Source organism: Globicephala melas, chromosome 8 (genome assembly GCF_963455315.2).
Source record: "Globicephala melas chromosome 8, mGloMel1.2, whole genome shotgun sequence".
In the NCBI taxonomy this organism is placed as follows: Eukaryota; Metazoa; Chordata; class Mammalia; order Artiodactyla; family Delphinidae; genus Globicephala; species Globicephala melas.
The window spans coordinates 84,391,518-84,406,770 of NC_083321.1; the positions used below are offsets into that span (position 1 = coordinate 84,391,518).

Here is a 15,253-nt window from a genome sequence, read left to right on the forward strand (position 1 = left end):
TTCCCTACTGCTGCAGCTACAGTCTGACGGGCTAGAAAAAGGGGAAAACACAGAAGGACATAAGAAGAATACAGAATATTCATTTTTATTCCTACGGAGTTACCCTGCAGTGGACAGAAATCAGAAGTTGTTAACTAGCTGTTTGATTTTGGGGCAAACCATTCGGCTCCCTGGGCTGAAACATGCAAAACGAGGATCACAATTATAATTCACAGATGGGTGTGTGTATATGTGTGTGTGGCGGGGGGTGGGGCGGTGTGTGTCTGTGTGTGTGTGTGGCGGGGGGTGGAGGGGCGCGCAGTGGTGTTAGCGCCCGGTTCGCGGAGGAAAACCCAGAGCAAAGTTACGGCCTTTAAGTATTAAGTTGTACGACCTCACCATAGTAACAGCAACTAGCACGCATGCGTGTATTTAAAGCGCCGGCGTGCTTTAGGAACCACTCAGCCCCGCCCTCTTCCTCAGATTGCCCGGTTTCCGTTTCCCCCGAGCCTGCTCCGCTCCGCTCTGTGGATTCCGAGTCGCCAATCACCGCCCACTTTTTTCTAGCTGTGAACACCGCGCATGCCCACGTTTCGAAAGCCCGGGGGCGGGCTTGTGGTTTCGCGTATGCGTAGTCGTCCTCTTTCCCCACGCTGGTTCCTCGTCGTCTTAGTGCCGTACGTCCTCCTGGCCTGATCTCGTGTTTGGGCACCGTGTGTGCTGTCGCCACCGCCGCGATGGGTAAAACTTCCGCCTCTCAGGGTCCAGGAGCTCGGCCCGACCCGGTGCGGAGCTTCAATCGTTGGAAGAAGAAACACAGCCACGAGCAGAGCCGAAAAAAACAGTTGAGGAAGCAGCTGAAGAAGCCCGAGTGGCAGGTCGAGCGCGAGGTTATCAGCCGCCTCATGCAGAACTTTGAGAAGGTGAGGCCGGCGCCGGGGAGGGGGCGCGGGCCGGCTGCGGGGCTACATGTCCCTGCCGCGCTGGGCTGCACAGACGAGGGGGCCGACCTGTCACTGGTACCCTGCCTGGGGAGCAAGCCGTTAGTTCCGGAGAAGGGAGTGGGGTGAGAGGTGCCACCCGGGGCCCTGTTGAGGCCACAGGTGGGCTGCTGGGTGCCACAACCCAGGCCTCCTGACCGTCCAGGCCGCTCTTCTGCTCACCACACTTGTCTTGATAAAATGATGGAAATGCAGTGGTACTTAAGCATAGGGAGATTAATTGCTATAATAGGTATTAGAAATATTCATAATACTAACAACAGTAATGGTAAATAATGACACATTTTAAGCCACTCACCATGTGCTTCCCATTAATTATTTGACTTGATCTGAGGCATTGGGTCTTATTTCCATTTTACAGATGAGAACATTGAGGCTCCAAGAGGGTAAGAAACTTGTCTGGAACCTAGACTCATGTCTTTATGATTCCAAAGCCTTTGCTTTTTAATCGTTATGCTAGTCTTGCATCTCTCATCACCATCCTTCCTATGCTTATTTTTTCTACTTGTTTCATGTCCCCATCCAATAATTGCTATAGAAAAGCTGGACTCATGGTCTGTTTCTGGTACCTGCCATCCCACAATGTAGCTGATGTTCCCAGATGAATGTAGTAGTTATCCTGTAGTTATCATTTTCTTTTTTCTTTTTTTTTTTATTTTTTGCGTTATGCGGGCCTCTCACTGTTGAGGCCTGTCCCATTGCGGAGCACAGGCTCCGGACGCGCAGGCTCAGCAGCCATGGCTCACGGGCCTAGCCGCTCCGCGGCATGTTGGATCTTCCCGGACCGGGGCACGAACCCGTGTCCCCTGCATCGGCAGGCGGACTCTCAACCACTGCGCCACCAGGGAAGCCTCTGTAGTTATCATTTTGACTTCTAGATCTCTTCCCAGCTCACGCTTCTTGGGGCTGCCACTACCCCTTCTTTTCCTTCCTCCTAAATTCCACGTCTGTTGGCCTTCACCCACCTCACGTAGCCTTTCAGTGATTGCCCCCTTCTAGTGCAGTGTAATCGGGGATTTAACATATGGAATATATCTGGAATTAAAGTCATCATGTGTCATGCTGGTATAGCTTTTCTTTAAACAACTATTAGATCAAAAGTAAGGTTAGATGGAGCTTAGAGTTTGTTTTGGGCTTTTAAGTTAAGATGATGATTTGATTCTGGCTTTTGGTTGCCCGATGAGTGACTTTGGGCAAGTTACTTTGCTTCTCTTGTCTTTAAAAGGCATAATAATATCTACCTTATAAGTTAATGGGCAGTTAGTAAGAATGCATGTAAAGTATTCTGCACAATGCCTGACGCATAAATATTCCATATATAACCTGTTACATTATTACTGCTGCTGTATACACAGCACCTCAAGAAGCCACTGTAAGGTAAATTACTGTCAGATTGCATTTTGGGCCCTTCTTCATCTGACTGGAATTACTTCAGGAGGAGAGCCTCATCCCTTGCTTCTTCTCACTCTGTTCTCTTCTCTTGTGTAATCCCAAGGTTTATTCTTGTGACTCTTCCTTCTTGCATTCTACCCAGAGCTCTTCTGAGTTCATATCCTTTTTTTTTTTTTCTGACTGTGCTGGATGTCTTTATTTGTGTCATAGGATACCTTAAATGCTGCAGATCTAAAACTGAGTTCATTATCTTTTTCTTCTAAATTCACAATCCTGTGTATTATTTCCGTATTGCCACCATGGCAAATTACCACAAATTTGTTGTCTAAAAACAACAGGAATTTATTCTCTTACAGTTCTGGAAGCCAGAAGTCTGAAATCAGTTTCACTGGGCTGAAATCAAGGTGTCAGTGGGGACACACTCCCTCTAGAGGCTCTAGGGGAAATTCTGTTTCTTGCTGCTTCTAGCTTCTGGTGGATGTATTCATTGGCCTGTGGCTGCATTACTCCAGTCTCTGCCTCCATGGACACACTGCCTTCTCCTGTTCTATGTCAAATCTACCTGTATCCTTTTTTTGTAAGGGTACTTTTGATCACATTTAGGGTTTACTCAAATAATTGAGGATAATCTCCCCATCTCAAGATCGTTAGTTACTGTGCAAAGTCTCTTTCGTCATGTAAGATAATATCCACAGTTCCGGAGATTAGGATATGGGCATATTTGGGGACCATTATTTAGGCTACCCCATCCTAGCCCCACCACTTAAGCAGACTGATGAGCTAGAAACCTAGGAGTAATCCTAGAGGCCTCCATCTTACCACTCTTACATTCAGTTAGTCACAGTGGTGATTAACTCTGCTTCTTAAATTTCTCAAATGCTTCTCCATCGCCAGTGCCATGCCTTAGTTCAGGCTCCATCATCTCTTGCCTGGGTTACTACAGTAGCTATTGCTTGTAACATGGGTCAGCAGACTTTTCCTGTAAAGGACAGGACAGTAAATGGTTTTAGCTTTGCAGGTTGTAAGGGTGGAACTACTCAACTCTGCCATTGTAACACAAAAGCTTGCCATGGAAATACTTAAATGGGCATAGCAAAACTTCAGTTACTAAAACAGGTGGTGGGATTTGTCCCTTAGGCCTTACTGCCTTCTAATCTATCTTCCATATTTGCTAGAATGTTTATTTCCAAGATGAGATCCAATTGTTTTACTCCTGATTAAAACCCTTCCTTGGCTCACAGTTATTTTCAGGAAAGTGGTCAAACACTTCAATGTGTCAGCGTGTTCTAGTCCAGTGAAAGAGTAAGTTATTTGTGGTCAGGCAGACCTGGTTTAAATCTCACTCAGTTCAGGTGTTGACTCGCCGAATTTCTTTATGTCCCTGTGTCTCAGTTTCTTTATTCAACAGAGATTATTAACCACCCAGAGTGTTGTAAGGCTAAGATGAGGTGATGTATATAAACCAAGTGGTATGTGGTAGGCACACATGAAAGAACAACCTGCACTTTTGTGAATTGGCCATGCTCCTTGATGCTTCTTGTCCTGGTACTTGATGTTTCCACTGCTTGCAGTGAGCAGTCCCATTTCCCCAACCCTAGGGACACCTACTCATCCTCCAAGATTTACCTCCAGCTTCTCTTCCTGACCTCCCCAGGTAGGGTTAGGGCTGCTGTGTGTCCGTAGCATTTTGTATATGCCTTTATTATAGCAGTCATCAGCAGGCTGTGATGACTGGCTTTAACTTCTTTGTCAACTCTACCACTAGGTCATTGATGATATACCTGCTTTGCTCTCCCCAAAGATGGGTCCCACAGTGCTTGTCCTTGAGAAGACCTTTAGTGTTTAGATGTTTGGTGCACACTGACCTTTTCCAGGTGGCTTTATTCTGCTCGGTAACGTGGGTCCGTTCTTTTTGGTCTCTTGTTTTAATAATAATTATTAACATTTATCAGTTTTTATACATGTTGATTTGCCATATTCTCAAAACAAACAACCCTATGAGATAGTCCCCATTATATAAGTGAGGAAACTTTAAGACACAGCAAGGCTAAATAATTTGCACTACATTAAACAGGAAGTGAAAATGCTATTGATAGTAAGGGGAAAAGTTCTAATCCAGCGGGTATAGGTCTGATGCCAGGGCTCCAGACCACCATGCTTTACTGTGTTGCACAAATGTTTAAATCCCAATCTTTTCACTAAGTTGAAGAAACATTTTTTTTCCTGCTAAGTATTGTTCTGTTTTTTTTTTTTTAAGTTTTAGAAATATTTTCTTAAGAAATAAATGCAGCATGGAATCAGTTGCCATGGCTAGCAATACTAGAATACAACCAGAGAAGATTGTATGTAAAAAGGGGCAGACCCTACCATATGGCTCTCAGATGGTAGAATTTGTGCATAGAAGTTTTATTACAGTGGACAGTACACAGGTGGTGCTCAGTAGCCTCACTGGTGAAATACTGAACAATTTGATTCAGAGACATTTTGGAACATTTTGACAGGTTGTTGTTGAGGCTTAGGTAAAAGTAGGTGGAAAAAAAATACCTGTCTGTATCTCAAGGGAGGTGGGATGGGGTTGATACATTTTGACAGATGTAATGCTAGTAAGTATGTGCAGTGCTCTGGAGTTAAAGGATGGTGTAATCGGGGAAAAAGGTTGAGTTATTATGTGCAGAGCCCTTTCTGGCCAGATGACTTAGAGAAAGGTTTTTCCTCTGGGCACGCTACCCTTCTTCCTGGTGGTTGCAGCCTCAGGCCTGGCTGGTGGAGCTGAAAGTGGGCTGGATTTCAGCACCCACACCTCAGCCTTACCAGATGCCTTTGGGTAGGACATGAACTGTACAGCAGTTTGTGGTAGCCATGAGTGGAGCCAGTTCTTGAATGATGTGTTCTCCAGGTGGAAAGGATTGGCAAGGACATTGTAGGTGGAGGGAGCAACAGGAGGAGATACAAAAAGATGTGAAAATACATGGTGTTCTTTGAGGGGGACATACTCCTTGGAGTGTGATATGTGTTCCAAAATTGGCTTCAGATGAGGTTGAAGAAGAGGATTGAAAGTAGACTGAATGGCTTTGGAGGCTGTAGTAGGTAGAATAATGACCTCCTAAAGACGTCAGCATCCTAATCCTCAGACCTGTGAATAAGTTACATGGCAAGGGGTAATTCAGGTTGCTAATCAGCTGACTTTAAAATATGTTGGTTGATCTGGATTATCCAAGTGGACTCAGTGTAATCATCCAATGGCCCTTAAGTGTGGAGGAGAGAGGCAGAAGAGTCAGTGTCAGAGCACTGTGAAGTGAGAGACTTGACTGTCCATGCTGGCTGGCTTTGAAGATGGGAGGGGGCCATAAGCCAAGGAATGTGGGCAGCCTCTAGAAGCTGGAAAAAGCAAGGAAATGGATTCTCTCCTAAAGTTACCCAAAAGAATGCAGCCCTGCCAACTCCTTGATTTTAGTTGAGTAAGACTGGTTTTGGACTTCTGACTTCCAGAATTGTAAGTAATAAATTTATATTGGTTTAAGCCACTGTTCTTGGTAATTTGTTACAGCAACAGTAGGAAACTTATATAGAGGCTGTCTTTAAAAGCTTTATCTAGAAGCAATGGTGAGTTTCAGGGGACAATTAGAGAATATATCCAAACTGTAAAGGGTCTGGAGGCTAGACTGTTGGTATAGTCTAGATCTTGGGTCCTCTGAGAGGCAGATGCCAAGATGGGGTTAAGTGAATTGGAATTTATTGGGGGAAAGTGTCTGTAAAGGTAAAGGAGAGGGAACAGGAATAGGGAGGGAAAGGAAAGAGGACAGGAGGAGGGGGTAGGAGGCGCGTAGGCTGCAGCACTGTTTTCAGAAAGCTGACAGGATGTCCTCAAACCAAAGTTGCGCATAGAGGAATCCCCTGTCCTGTGGGAATGGGCACTGCTGCTGTGCTTGGTCATTGACTGGGTGCAGGCCAGGCAGGCATGGCTTTTTCAGTGGTGGCTCTAGAGCGGTGACAGCTGGCATTTATCAGTCAGCTCTCTTCCCGAAGTGGGAACTCTGGGTGGCTTATTTCTAAGGCCACTGTGTAGGGTGTGTGTTCTAGAGGGGCTGATGGAGAGCTGGGGATTGAAGCTTATGGAGAAATGTTGAACTATTTGTTTAGTAATGGTTTTCACTTGCTGAATGACTCAAGCTCTCCTCACCTAGGATTCATTTAGATTTTTTATTGTAATCAGCTATGCTATATAGGAACTCTGCTTTCTAATCTGATTTTGTTTTTTCCTTAATCAGAATTTGGTCTGGTATAATTTGAAGTAGATTGCTTTTCTTCTCTTGATTGCAATAGGTGGAGCATTCTAGGAAGTTTTAAATACTTTTTCCTCCCTGCTTCGGGATGTAAAAGCATCATTCACATTTGTGAAAAAAAGACAGTTGGAAGAAGTATAAGAGAGTGGTTAAGTAATATCCACCCTGTTCTCCTTTCCTCTGCCCCCTCTAACTTTTCCACCAATGCTGGGACGTTCTTAATAAGTACCGTCACTGAAAGATCTGTTCTTTGATTTCAGAAGAATGATGATACAGATTTTTAGAGGTTTTGATTGATAGAGATGTTATGATTTTTCTAAGAGTGATTTTTTTTCTAAGAAAAGAAAAGGATGAAGGGAAGGGGAAAGAGAGTTTTATTTTTTTTGTAGGAACCATAGCCATCTTCTGCTGTGGCTTCCTAGTGTTCCTTGGACTATAATTGACAGTCTTCTAGAACATGGTTGGCAGAATTTTTCTGTGAATATTAAGATAGTGAATATTAAGTTTTGTGGGCCAGATGGTCTCTGGCACAACTACATAGACAGTATGTAAATGAATGGTTGTAGTTGTGCTCCAGTAAAACTGTATTTACAAAAACAGGGAAGAAAAGATTGGGCTTGTGGGCCATAGTCTGCTGACCCTTGTTCTAGACATCAGTGGAGTAAAAAATGTCCTTTTTGTTTCTTTGGTGACCTCTTTCTAAGCGTATGGTGTGCAGTTTTATGTTGTAATGGTTGGTAGAGTACTGGAATAGTTTGTTTCTTCCAGACTTTCCCTTTAGGAGGTTGATAGACTTTAGAAAGATATGCAGTCCTTTGTCTGAGTAGCCCACCTTTGCCTGTGGGCTGTATCTATGATGGGGATTAAAGAGTGTGTTGCCCGTCTAGCTCCTGTAAGCATTCTACTTGCTGTGAAAACAGATTTTTAGCTGATAATACCACAAGTGCAGGGTGGACCGCATCTGATTTTATTGTCTGGTTTGGGAGATTACTTACCTCCTAATTTAGGTTCCTTGATAGGACAGGATATTATTTGAATAAAATTTTCTCCTTCTACTGTTCGTACACTGATTCTGCCTCCTCTCCAGTGTTATCTGGAATGAGTTGTAGGGATTAAGGCAATGTTTTAATAATTATGTTTTCATCATTTGAGGCCAGAGAATAACCCTGTCTGGACTACATTAAGAATCTATAGACTAAAATGAAATACAAGCTGTCATCCCTTTACTGCCTGGAGTGTAATTTTAATAAATGAACCTTACAAATGCAGCTTTCCCCTTTTGTGAATCATGAATAATTTGGCAGCACATTCCCAGATCTGAGTAGTTCCTACTTTCAGCATCTATGATAAAATAATTCTCCTGAGCATCCGAAATGAAATTCAGAAAATTGGGTTTATGCTAATGAAGAACATCAGTGATGAACATTTAGGTAATGTAAAGTTAAAGGGCAAAATGTTACTTTTTGTGACTTCAGATCATGACAGAGACACTTTCCCTGGTTATTGTTAAATAATACCCCTCCTCCAGTATACCCCCAAATGAGTAGTTGTCAGGTTGCGTTTGAAAGGTTTGTGCTAGCAAGATATATTTCTGCACCTAACTTCAAGTTAGTCTCCAAAGTATGTAAAGAGAAGTTTTCTCATCATGGTCTGTGGTTTATAGTCATTTTGCCCTTGACTTCCTAGACTGATATTCTTTGAAGGATGGGATGAAGGGAAATTTTCTTCCTAAAATTGATGTGATGATGACTTATTGTATTGTTAACATTTTAGAGGTGTTCGAAGATATTGAAGATAGGTGTGTGTGTGTGTGTGTGTGTGTGTGTGTTGAGTGAATGAAGTTTTTTTTTAACCAGTTGAAATGGTTACAGAGTTATATTTTTGATGATAGCTTCTTCAAGGCATATTTCTTTTCAGAAGGAATGATAGTTTTTACTTAGAAGTGATGATTGAATTCAATACCGCAGTACCAAGGATGCGCTAGGCAGCACAATGTAGACAAAAATTAGTTTTGTTGTAAAATAAATGAATTATGCAGTATGTTATTTTGCCTTATCTCACATAGTCCCCTTTTACTTTTCAGATAAATGTAAATGAAATTACAAGATTTTCAGATTTCCCCTTGTCCAAAAAAACACTGAAAGGTAGGTTCATGGTGATCTTGGGACATATTGTTGGATTTCTTGATGGTTTTTTTAAATGGAAAAATGTTTAGAGAAAGTTTAACCTGAAAAAAGTCTTATTTTGTTGGACTTAATGAAATTTAAAAGGTTTTGCACAGCAAAGGAAACTATAAACAAGACGAAAAGACAACCCTCAGAATGGGAGAAAATATCTGAAAATGAATCAACGGACAAAGGATTAATCTCCAAAATATATAAACAGCTCAGGCAGCTCAATATTAAAAAAACAAACAACCCAGTCAAAATATGGGCAGAAAACCTAAATAGACATTTCTCCAAAGAAGACATACAGATGGCCAAGGGGCACATGAAAAGCTGCTCAACATCACTAATTATTAGAGAAATGCAAATCAAAACTACAGTGAGGTATCACTTCACACCGGTTAGAATGGGCATCATCAGAAAATCTACAAACAACAAATGTGAGAGGGTGTGGAGAAAAGGGAACCCTCTTTCACTGTTGGTGGAATGTAAATTGATACAGCCACTATAGAGAACAGTATGGAGGTTCTCTAAGAAACTAAAAATGGAATTACCATATGACCTAGCAGTACCACTACTGGGCACATACCCAGAGAAAACCATAATTCAAAAAGACACATGCAGGGGCTTCCCTGGTGGCGCAGTGGTTGAGAGTCTGCCTGCCGATGCAGGGGACACGGGTTCATGCCCCGGTCCAGGAAGATCCCACATGCTGTGGAGCGGCTAGGCCCGTGAGCCATGGCCGCTGAGCCTGCGTGTCCGGAGCCTGTGCTCCGCAACGGGAGAGGCCACAACAGTGAGAGGCCCACTTACCGCAAAAAAAAAAAAAAAAAAAAGACACATGCACCCCAGTGTTCACTGCAGCACTGTTTACAATAGCCAGGTCATGGAAACAACCTGAATGCCCATTGACAGACGAACGGATAAAGATGTGGTTCATATATACAATGGTATATTACTCAGCCATAAAAAGGAAAGAAAGTGGGTCATTGGTAGAGACATGGATGGACCTAGAGACTGTCATACAGAGTGAAGTAAGTCAGAAAGAGAAAAACAAATATCATATATTAACACATATATGTGGAACCTAGAAAAATGGTACAGACAAACCAGTTTGCAAGGCAGAAATAGAGACACAGATGTAGAGAACAAACGTATGGACACCAAGCGGGGGAAAGCGGGGGGTGGTGGTGGTGGTAGTGGTGGGATGAATTGGGAGATTGGGATTGACATATATACACTAATATGTATCACATAGATAACTAATAAGAACATGCGGGCTTCTCTGGTGGCGCAGTGGTTGAGGGTCTGCCTGCGGATGCAGGGGACACAGGTTCGTGCCCCGGTCCAGGAGGATCCCACGTGCCGTGGAGTGGCTGGGCCCGTGAACCATGGCCGCTGAGCCTGCGTGTCCGGAGCCTGTGCTCCACAATGGGAGAGGCCACAACAGTGAGAGGCCCGTGAACTGCAAAACAAAAACTAAAACAAAAAAAATCATGCTATATAAAAAAATAAAATAAAATTTAAAAAAATCTTATTTTGATATCATGAAAACCTATAACAAGAAACATTATTAATTTATTTAAGTTTTACCAATTTGTCATTCTCATTCTTTCCGGACTGGTTAAAAAACAGTAGTAAAAAACCAAGGTGCCAGGGCCTCTGAATAATTAAGATGTTTAAAATAAGCAAGAGAATAAACAAAAATGTGTCACCTTTTGTATTGATTTGCTAGTGCCACCAGAACAAAATAACACAGACTAGGTGGCTTAAACAACAGAAATTTATTTTCTCATTGTTCTGGAGGTCAGAAGTCTAAGATCAAGGTGCTGGCAGGGGTGGTTTCCTCTGAGGGCCATGATGGAAGGATATGTTCCAGGCCTCTCTCCTTGGCTTACAGATGGTTGCCCTCTGCTGCCTCTCAAAGTAGTTGTCCCTCTGTGTACTCACCCTAGTGGTTTTTGTGTCCAAATTTTCCCTTCTTATAAAGACATCAGTCAGATTGGATTTGGGCCCACCCTAATGGACTCATTTTAACTTAATCACCTCTTTAATCACCTGTGTCTGAATACAGTCACATTCTAAGTACTGGGGATTAGGGGTTCAACATATGAATTCTGCGATTGAGGGGGTGCCCAATTCAGCCCATAGTACTGTTCTACAGGGATGCTCTAAAGTGTCATTTTCTTCCTGTCCATACTGGCAGGTTTGCAAGAAGCGCAGTACCGTTTGGTAACTGAGATACAGAAGCAGACCATTGGGTTGGCATTGCGAGGTAAAGATGTCCTTGGAGCTGCCAAAACTGGATCTGGCAAGACTTTGGCTTTCCTTGTTCCAGTAAGTAGTTTTTTCATGTTGGGTCAGATCCTTTGTTATATGATTTTAAAACATTCTGTGCCTAGATAGAAATAACTACGTGAAGAGTTCTTTCATGTTGGGTTTCCCTGGCTAGAATGCAAGCTTTATCAGACTGGTGCCACATCTGTCTTGTTCTCTACTGTATCCCCCATGTCCTAGCACAGCACCTTGCACAGGATGGGCACTCAATAACTTACTGAATGAATGAATTATCGTGTGCCGACAAGCCTGAATTCCTGAAGGATGTGGGGGTGGCAGGTTCCAGGGTGGCAGGTCAGAATGGTTCTTCTCTGCAATGAGCCCGGTGGCATGGCAGGGAAGGCTGTTTCTGTACTCACCCTTTCAAACCTGCCAATCGCATTTATACTTGCCACCTGTTTAGGATAAAGCTAAAATTGCTCACTTTAAGGAAATTGGGTCATTCATTGAGAATTTTCCAGGACATTGATATCTATCTTTTATAGCAGTAGAACAATAGAGCCTCTTAGGAATTCACTTATATCTGTTATGCAGTTGGTCTCGTAATTTTTAATTCCTGCTAAATAATCAGCTCAGAAAAATCACATTTGATTTTTTGTTCCAAGTGTTAAAAAAACATTTTTCTCTTAAATTCTATTTTTTATAACAACATCTTTCTACAACTAGAAAATTCAGTCACTGTATAACTACGGCAGTTACACAGAGTTTATTTTAATGTGGTTTCTGTTCAGAAAATTGTGACAAATATTTTTCTGAAATCTGTTTTAATGGACTGTGGGCTATACAGACCTTTCACTGATTGTCATCTCCTCATGGCATGTCTCTGGTAGCATCTGCACTGCCATGGGGCTTCTTTTCCTCTATGATTGGGGGAGGATGCTTCTGGTGCATAGAAGAAAAAGAAAAAACAAAGCAAACAGTTTCTTCTTTCTGATTAAGACTCATGACAGGTATACTTTCTGCTTGGAAGGTGCCTTTGATTTGGGGGGGCAAGGTTAACTCAGGAGTCAAAAAGTTGCCTCTCTAAAGGACTTATTGAACGTGAATTTGTTCTTTTTTGAGGTGCTGGAAGGCTTGTATCGTCTGCAGTGGACCTCAGCAGATGGGCTGGGGGCTCTGATTATATCACCTACAAGAGAACTGGCCTATCAGACCTTTGAGGTTCTCCGAAAAGTAGGGAAGAATCATGACTTTTCAGCTGGCCTCATCATTGGCGGAAAGGTTTGTCTTTTTGTCCTTGTCCTTCTTTCTTTCCTTCTATAACTTATTTATGTTGGAGCACTGTGGCAGTTGACCGGGAAGAGGTAGAGATATCATCTAAACAGAGGCTGGCCCCTTAGACAGGAGGTGGCAGCATCCTGGTGTGGTCACTATCATCCAGAATATGTTTGTCAGTTTTGCAGGTCCAGAAAGTCTGCTTTGTCAGGGTATCTGGATTGATCAGATTCTCTGAGACTAATTAATTCTAATTAGCCTGTAAATCTATTTGTTAATATTCATTGGAAAAGGTACATTTCAGTATGTAGACTAGTTCCTTTCAATAAAGTATCTAGGAGGTTGAATAATTCAGAACATTGCTGGGTCAGCAGCAGAAGAAAGGAAGGTAGAACGTAGTTTTGAGGAGTGTTTATTTTAGGTTATAGTAAAGTCTGCTGCTCCACTTCTCTTTCTTCTGGTTTACCTGGACTACTTGTCTTGGCTAGAGTCTCTTCTAGATTGTGAGGAATTCTTGAATTTATATGCAAATATGCACAAAAAAGGAAGAGTATCACAAGCCCTCACATACTCATGTACCTATCACCCAGCTCTAACAACTAACATTCTGTGGCTCTTGTTTCGAGGAGAGATATTCTAGAATGTGGAGAAGTCAGCTCTTGTTTTCAGTCCATGAAGTGCAGTGAGTGGTGTCAGAGAGCCTGTTCAGTGCCCCTGGGTTCTGACTTAAAAGAATGGGTATAATTCTAGTTTTTAAGTGGGTTCTGGCAGACACAGGAGGAAATAAAGACTTGGAGCAGTCATATATTTTTCTTGGCTTCAAAATCCCAGATATGATTAAGAATCTAGAGGAGCTCTGAACTCCTTAGGTCTTCACTAAGGACTTTTTTTTAGCCCAGAAATTTGGATGTGCTATAAAAATAGAAGGGAGAAATTACATTTACTTCTAGAGTATTTACATTGCTATGATGAAATGCCACATGCAGATGGCTTGTATAGTTCTGCTACACAGGCTGCTCAGTGATGGGTCTGTGTAATCAAAAGAAACAACTGTTTTCAGGATCTGAAACACGAAGCTGAGAGGATCAATAACATAAATATACTTGTTTGCACACCGGGTCGGCTTCTTCAACACATGGATGAAACGATATGTTTTCATGCTACCAATCTCCAGATGTTAGGTGAGTCTAATATATCTCTAATGAAAAAAATCTCAGGCTTAGGAGTGAGCGCTCATAAATTTTAATGATAGAAATATTTTATTGAATAAATATTGTGACTAAAAATCTGAGAAATAACTTGAAGCAATTTTTTGGCATATGGTTCTAAATCCAGAGAGTACAACTCAGACTTTTTTTTTTAATATCTTTATTGGAGTATAATTGCTTTATAATGTTGTGTTAGTTTCTGCTGTATAACAAAGTGAATCAGCTACATGTATACATATATCCCCATATCCCCTGTCTCTTGAGCCTCCCTCCCACCCTCCCTATCCCACCCCTCTAGGTCCTCACAAAGCATCAAGCTGATCTCCCTGTGCTATGCAGCAGTTTCCCACTAGGCATCCATTTTACATTTGATAGTGTATATATTTTTAATGCTACTCTCTCACTTTGTCCCAGTTTCCCCTTCCCCTGCCCTGTGTTCTCAAGTTCGTTCTCTACATTTCCACCTTTATTCTTGCCCTGCCACTAGGTTCATCAGTACTGTTTTTTTAAGATTCCGTATGTGTGTGTTAGCATACGGTATTTGTTTTTCTTTTTCTGACTTACTTCACTCTGTATGACAGACTCTAAGTCCATCTACCTCATTACAAATAACTCAATTTCATTCCTTTTTATGGATGAGTAATATTCCATTGTATATATGTGCCACATCTTTATCCATTCATTTGTTGATGGGCATTTAGGTTGCTTCCATGTCCTGGCTATTGTCAGTAGTGCTGCAGTGAACATTGTGGTACATGTAACTTTTTTTTTTTTAACATCTTTATTGGAGTATAATTGCTTTACAATGGTGTGTTAGTTTCTGCTTCATGTAACTTTTTGAATTACTGTTTTCACTGAGACCATTTTTAAATCAAAATAGAAAGAGATAAGCCCTCTTTTCTGTATGAAATTAGACACCTCAGTATTTGACACTGCTAAGAGTTATCTTTTAAGGTACATCTACTTATGATGTTACCTAATGTGTATTTTTTAAAATCAACTTCGGAATAATTCTAGATTTATAGAAAAGTTGCAGTGATAGTTCAGAACGTTCCTCTATATCCTTCCGCCCCTCATTTTCCCCCTGTGTAACATCTTATATAACTTTGGTACCTTTGCCAAAACTAAGTGATTAACATTGGCATATGTATTTAATATACAGACTTTTTTTCGATTTTACCAGTTTTTCCACGAATTTCCTTTTTCTGTTCTAGAATCCAGTGCAGAATACCATATTGCATTTAGCCTAACGTGTATCTTAAATATTGTTGTTCAACTTGCATCTCTCTTTTTAGTTCTTGATGAAGCAGATAGAATCTTGGATATGGGCTTTGCTGATACCATGAATGCTATTATTGAAAACCTTCCCAAGAAACGTCAGACTTTGCTTTTCTCAGCTACACAAACCAAATCTGTAAAGGACCTTGCACGCTTGAGTTTGAAAAACCCTGAGTATGTTTGGGTTCATGAAAAAGCAAAATACAGGTATGTACTATTTGAAACCATATTTGATTCAATCACAATCAGTGTTCTCTCTTTTTAGATTAAGAATTTGACATTTCAAATTAATACTACTTTTCTAGGAAAGAAAACATTATTTTATATTGTTGACTAAATATGCAAAGCATAGAAAGTATATTGGTAAAAATTATTTAAATTCTCTATGCACCTTT

General features: G+C 41.5%; 1 protein-coding gene across 2 annotated transcripts in view; it reads left to right on the forward strand.

Moving 5' to 3' along the window:
- Positions 1-575: 575 nt before the first annotated feature.
- DDX10 (DEAD-box helicase 10) overlaps positions 576-15,253 on the forward strand; it is a 296,493-nt gene continuing 281,815 nt past the window's right edge. The window contains exons 1-6 of one of the 2 annotated variants that reach the window (XM_060304012.2): positions 576-902; positions 8,739-8,799; positions 11,027-11,157; positions 12,220-12,378; positions 13,433-13,553; positions 14,876-15,065. In XM_060304012.2, the coding sequence (XP_060159995.1) occupies positions 717-902; positions 8,739-8,799; positions 11,027-11,157; positions 12,220-12,378; positions 13,433-13,553; positions 14,876-15,065 (848 nt within the window). In that variant the 5' untranslated portion in view covers positions 576-716. The remainder of the gene's footprint in view (positions 903-8,738; positions 8,800-11,026; positions 11,158-12,219; positions 12,379-13,432; positions 13,554-14,875; positions 15,066-15,253) is intronic. The other variant, XM_030836487.3, reaches the window with a different exon arrangement.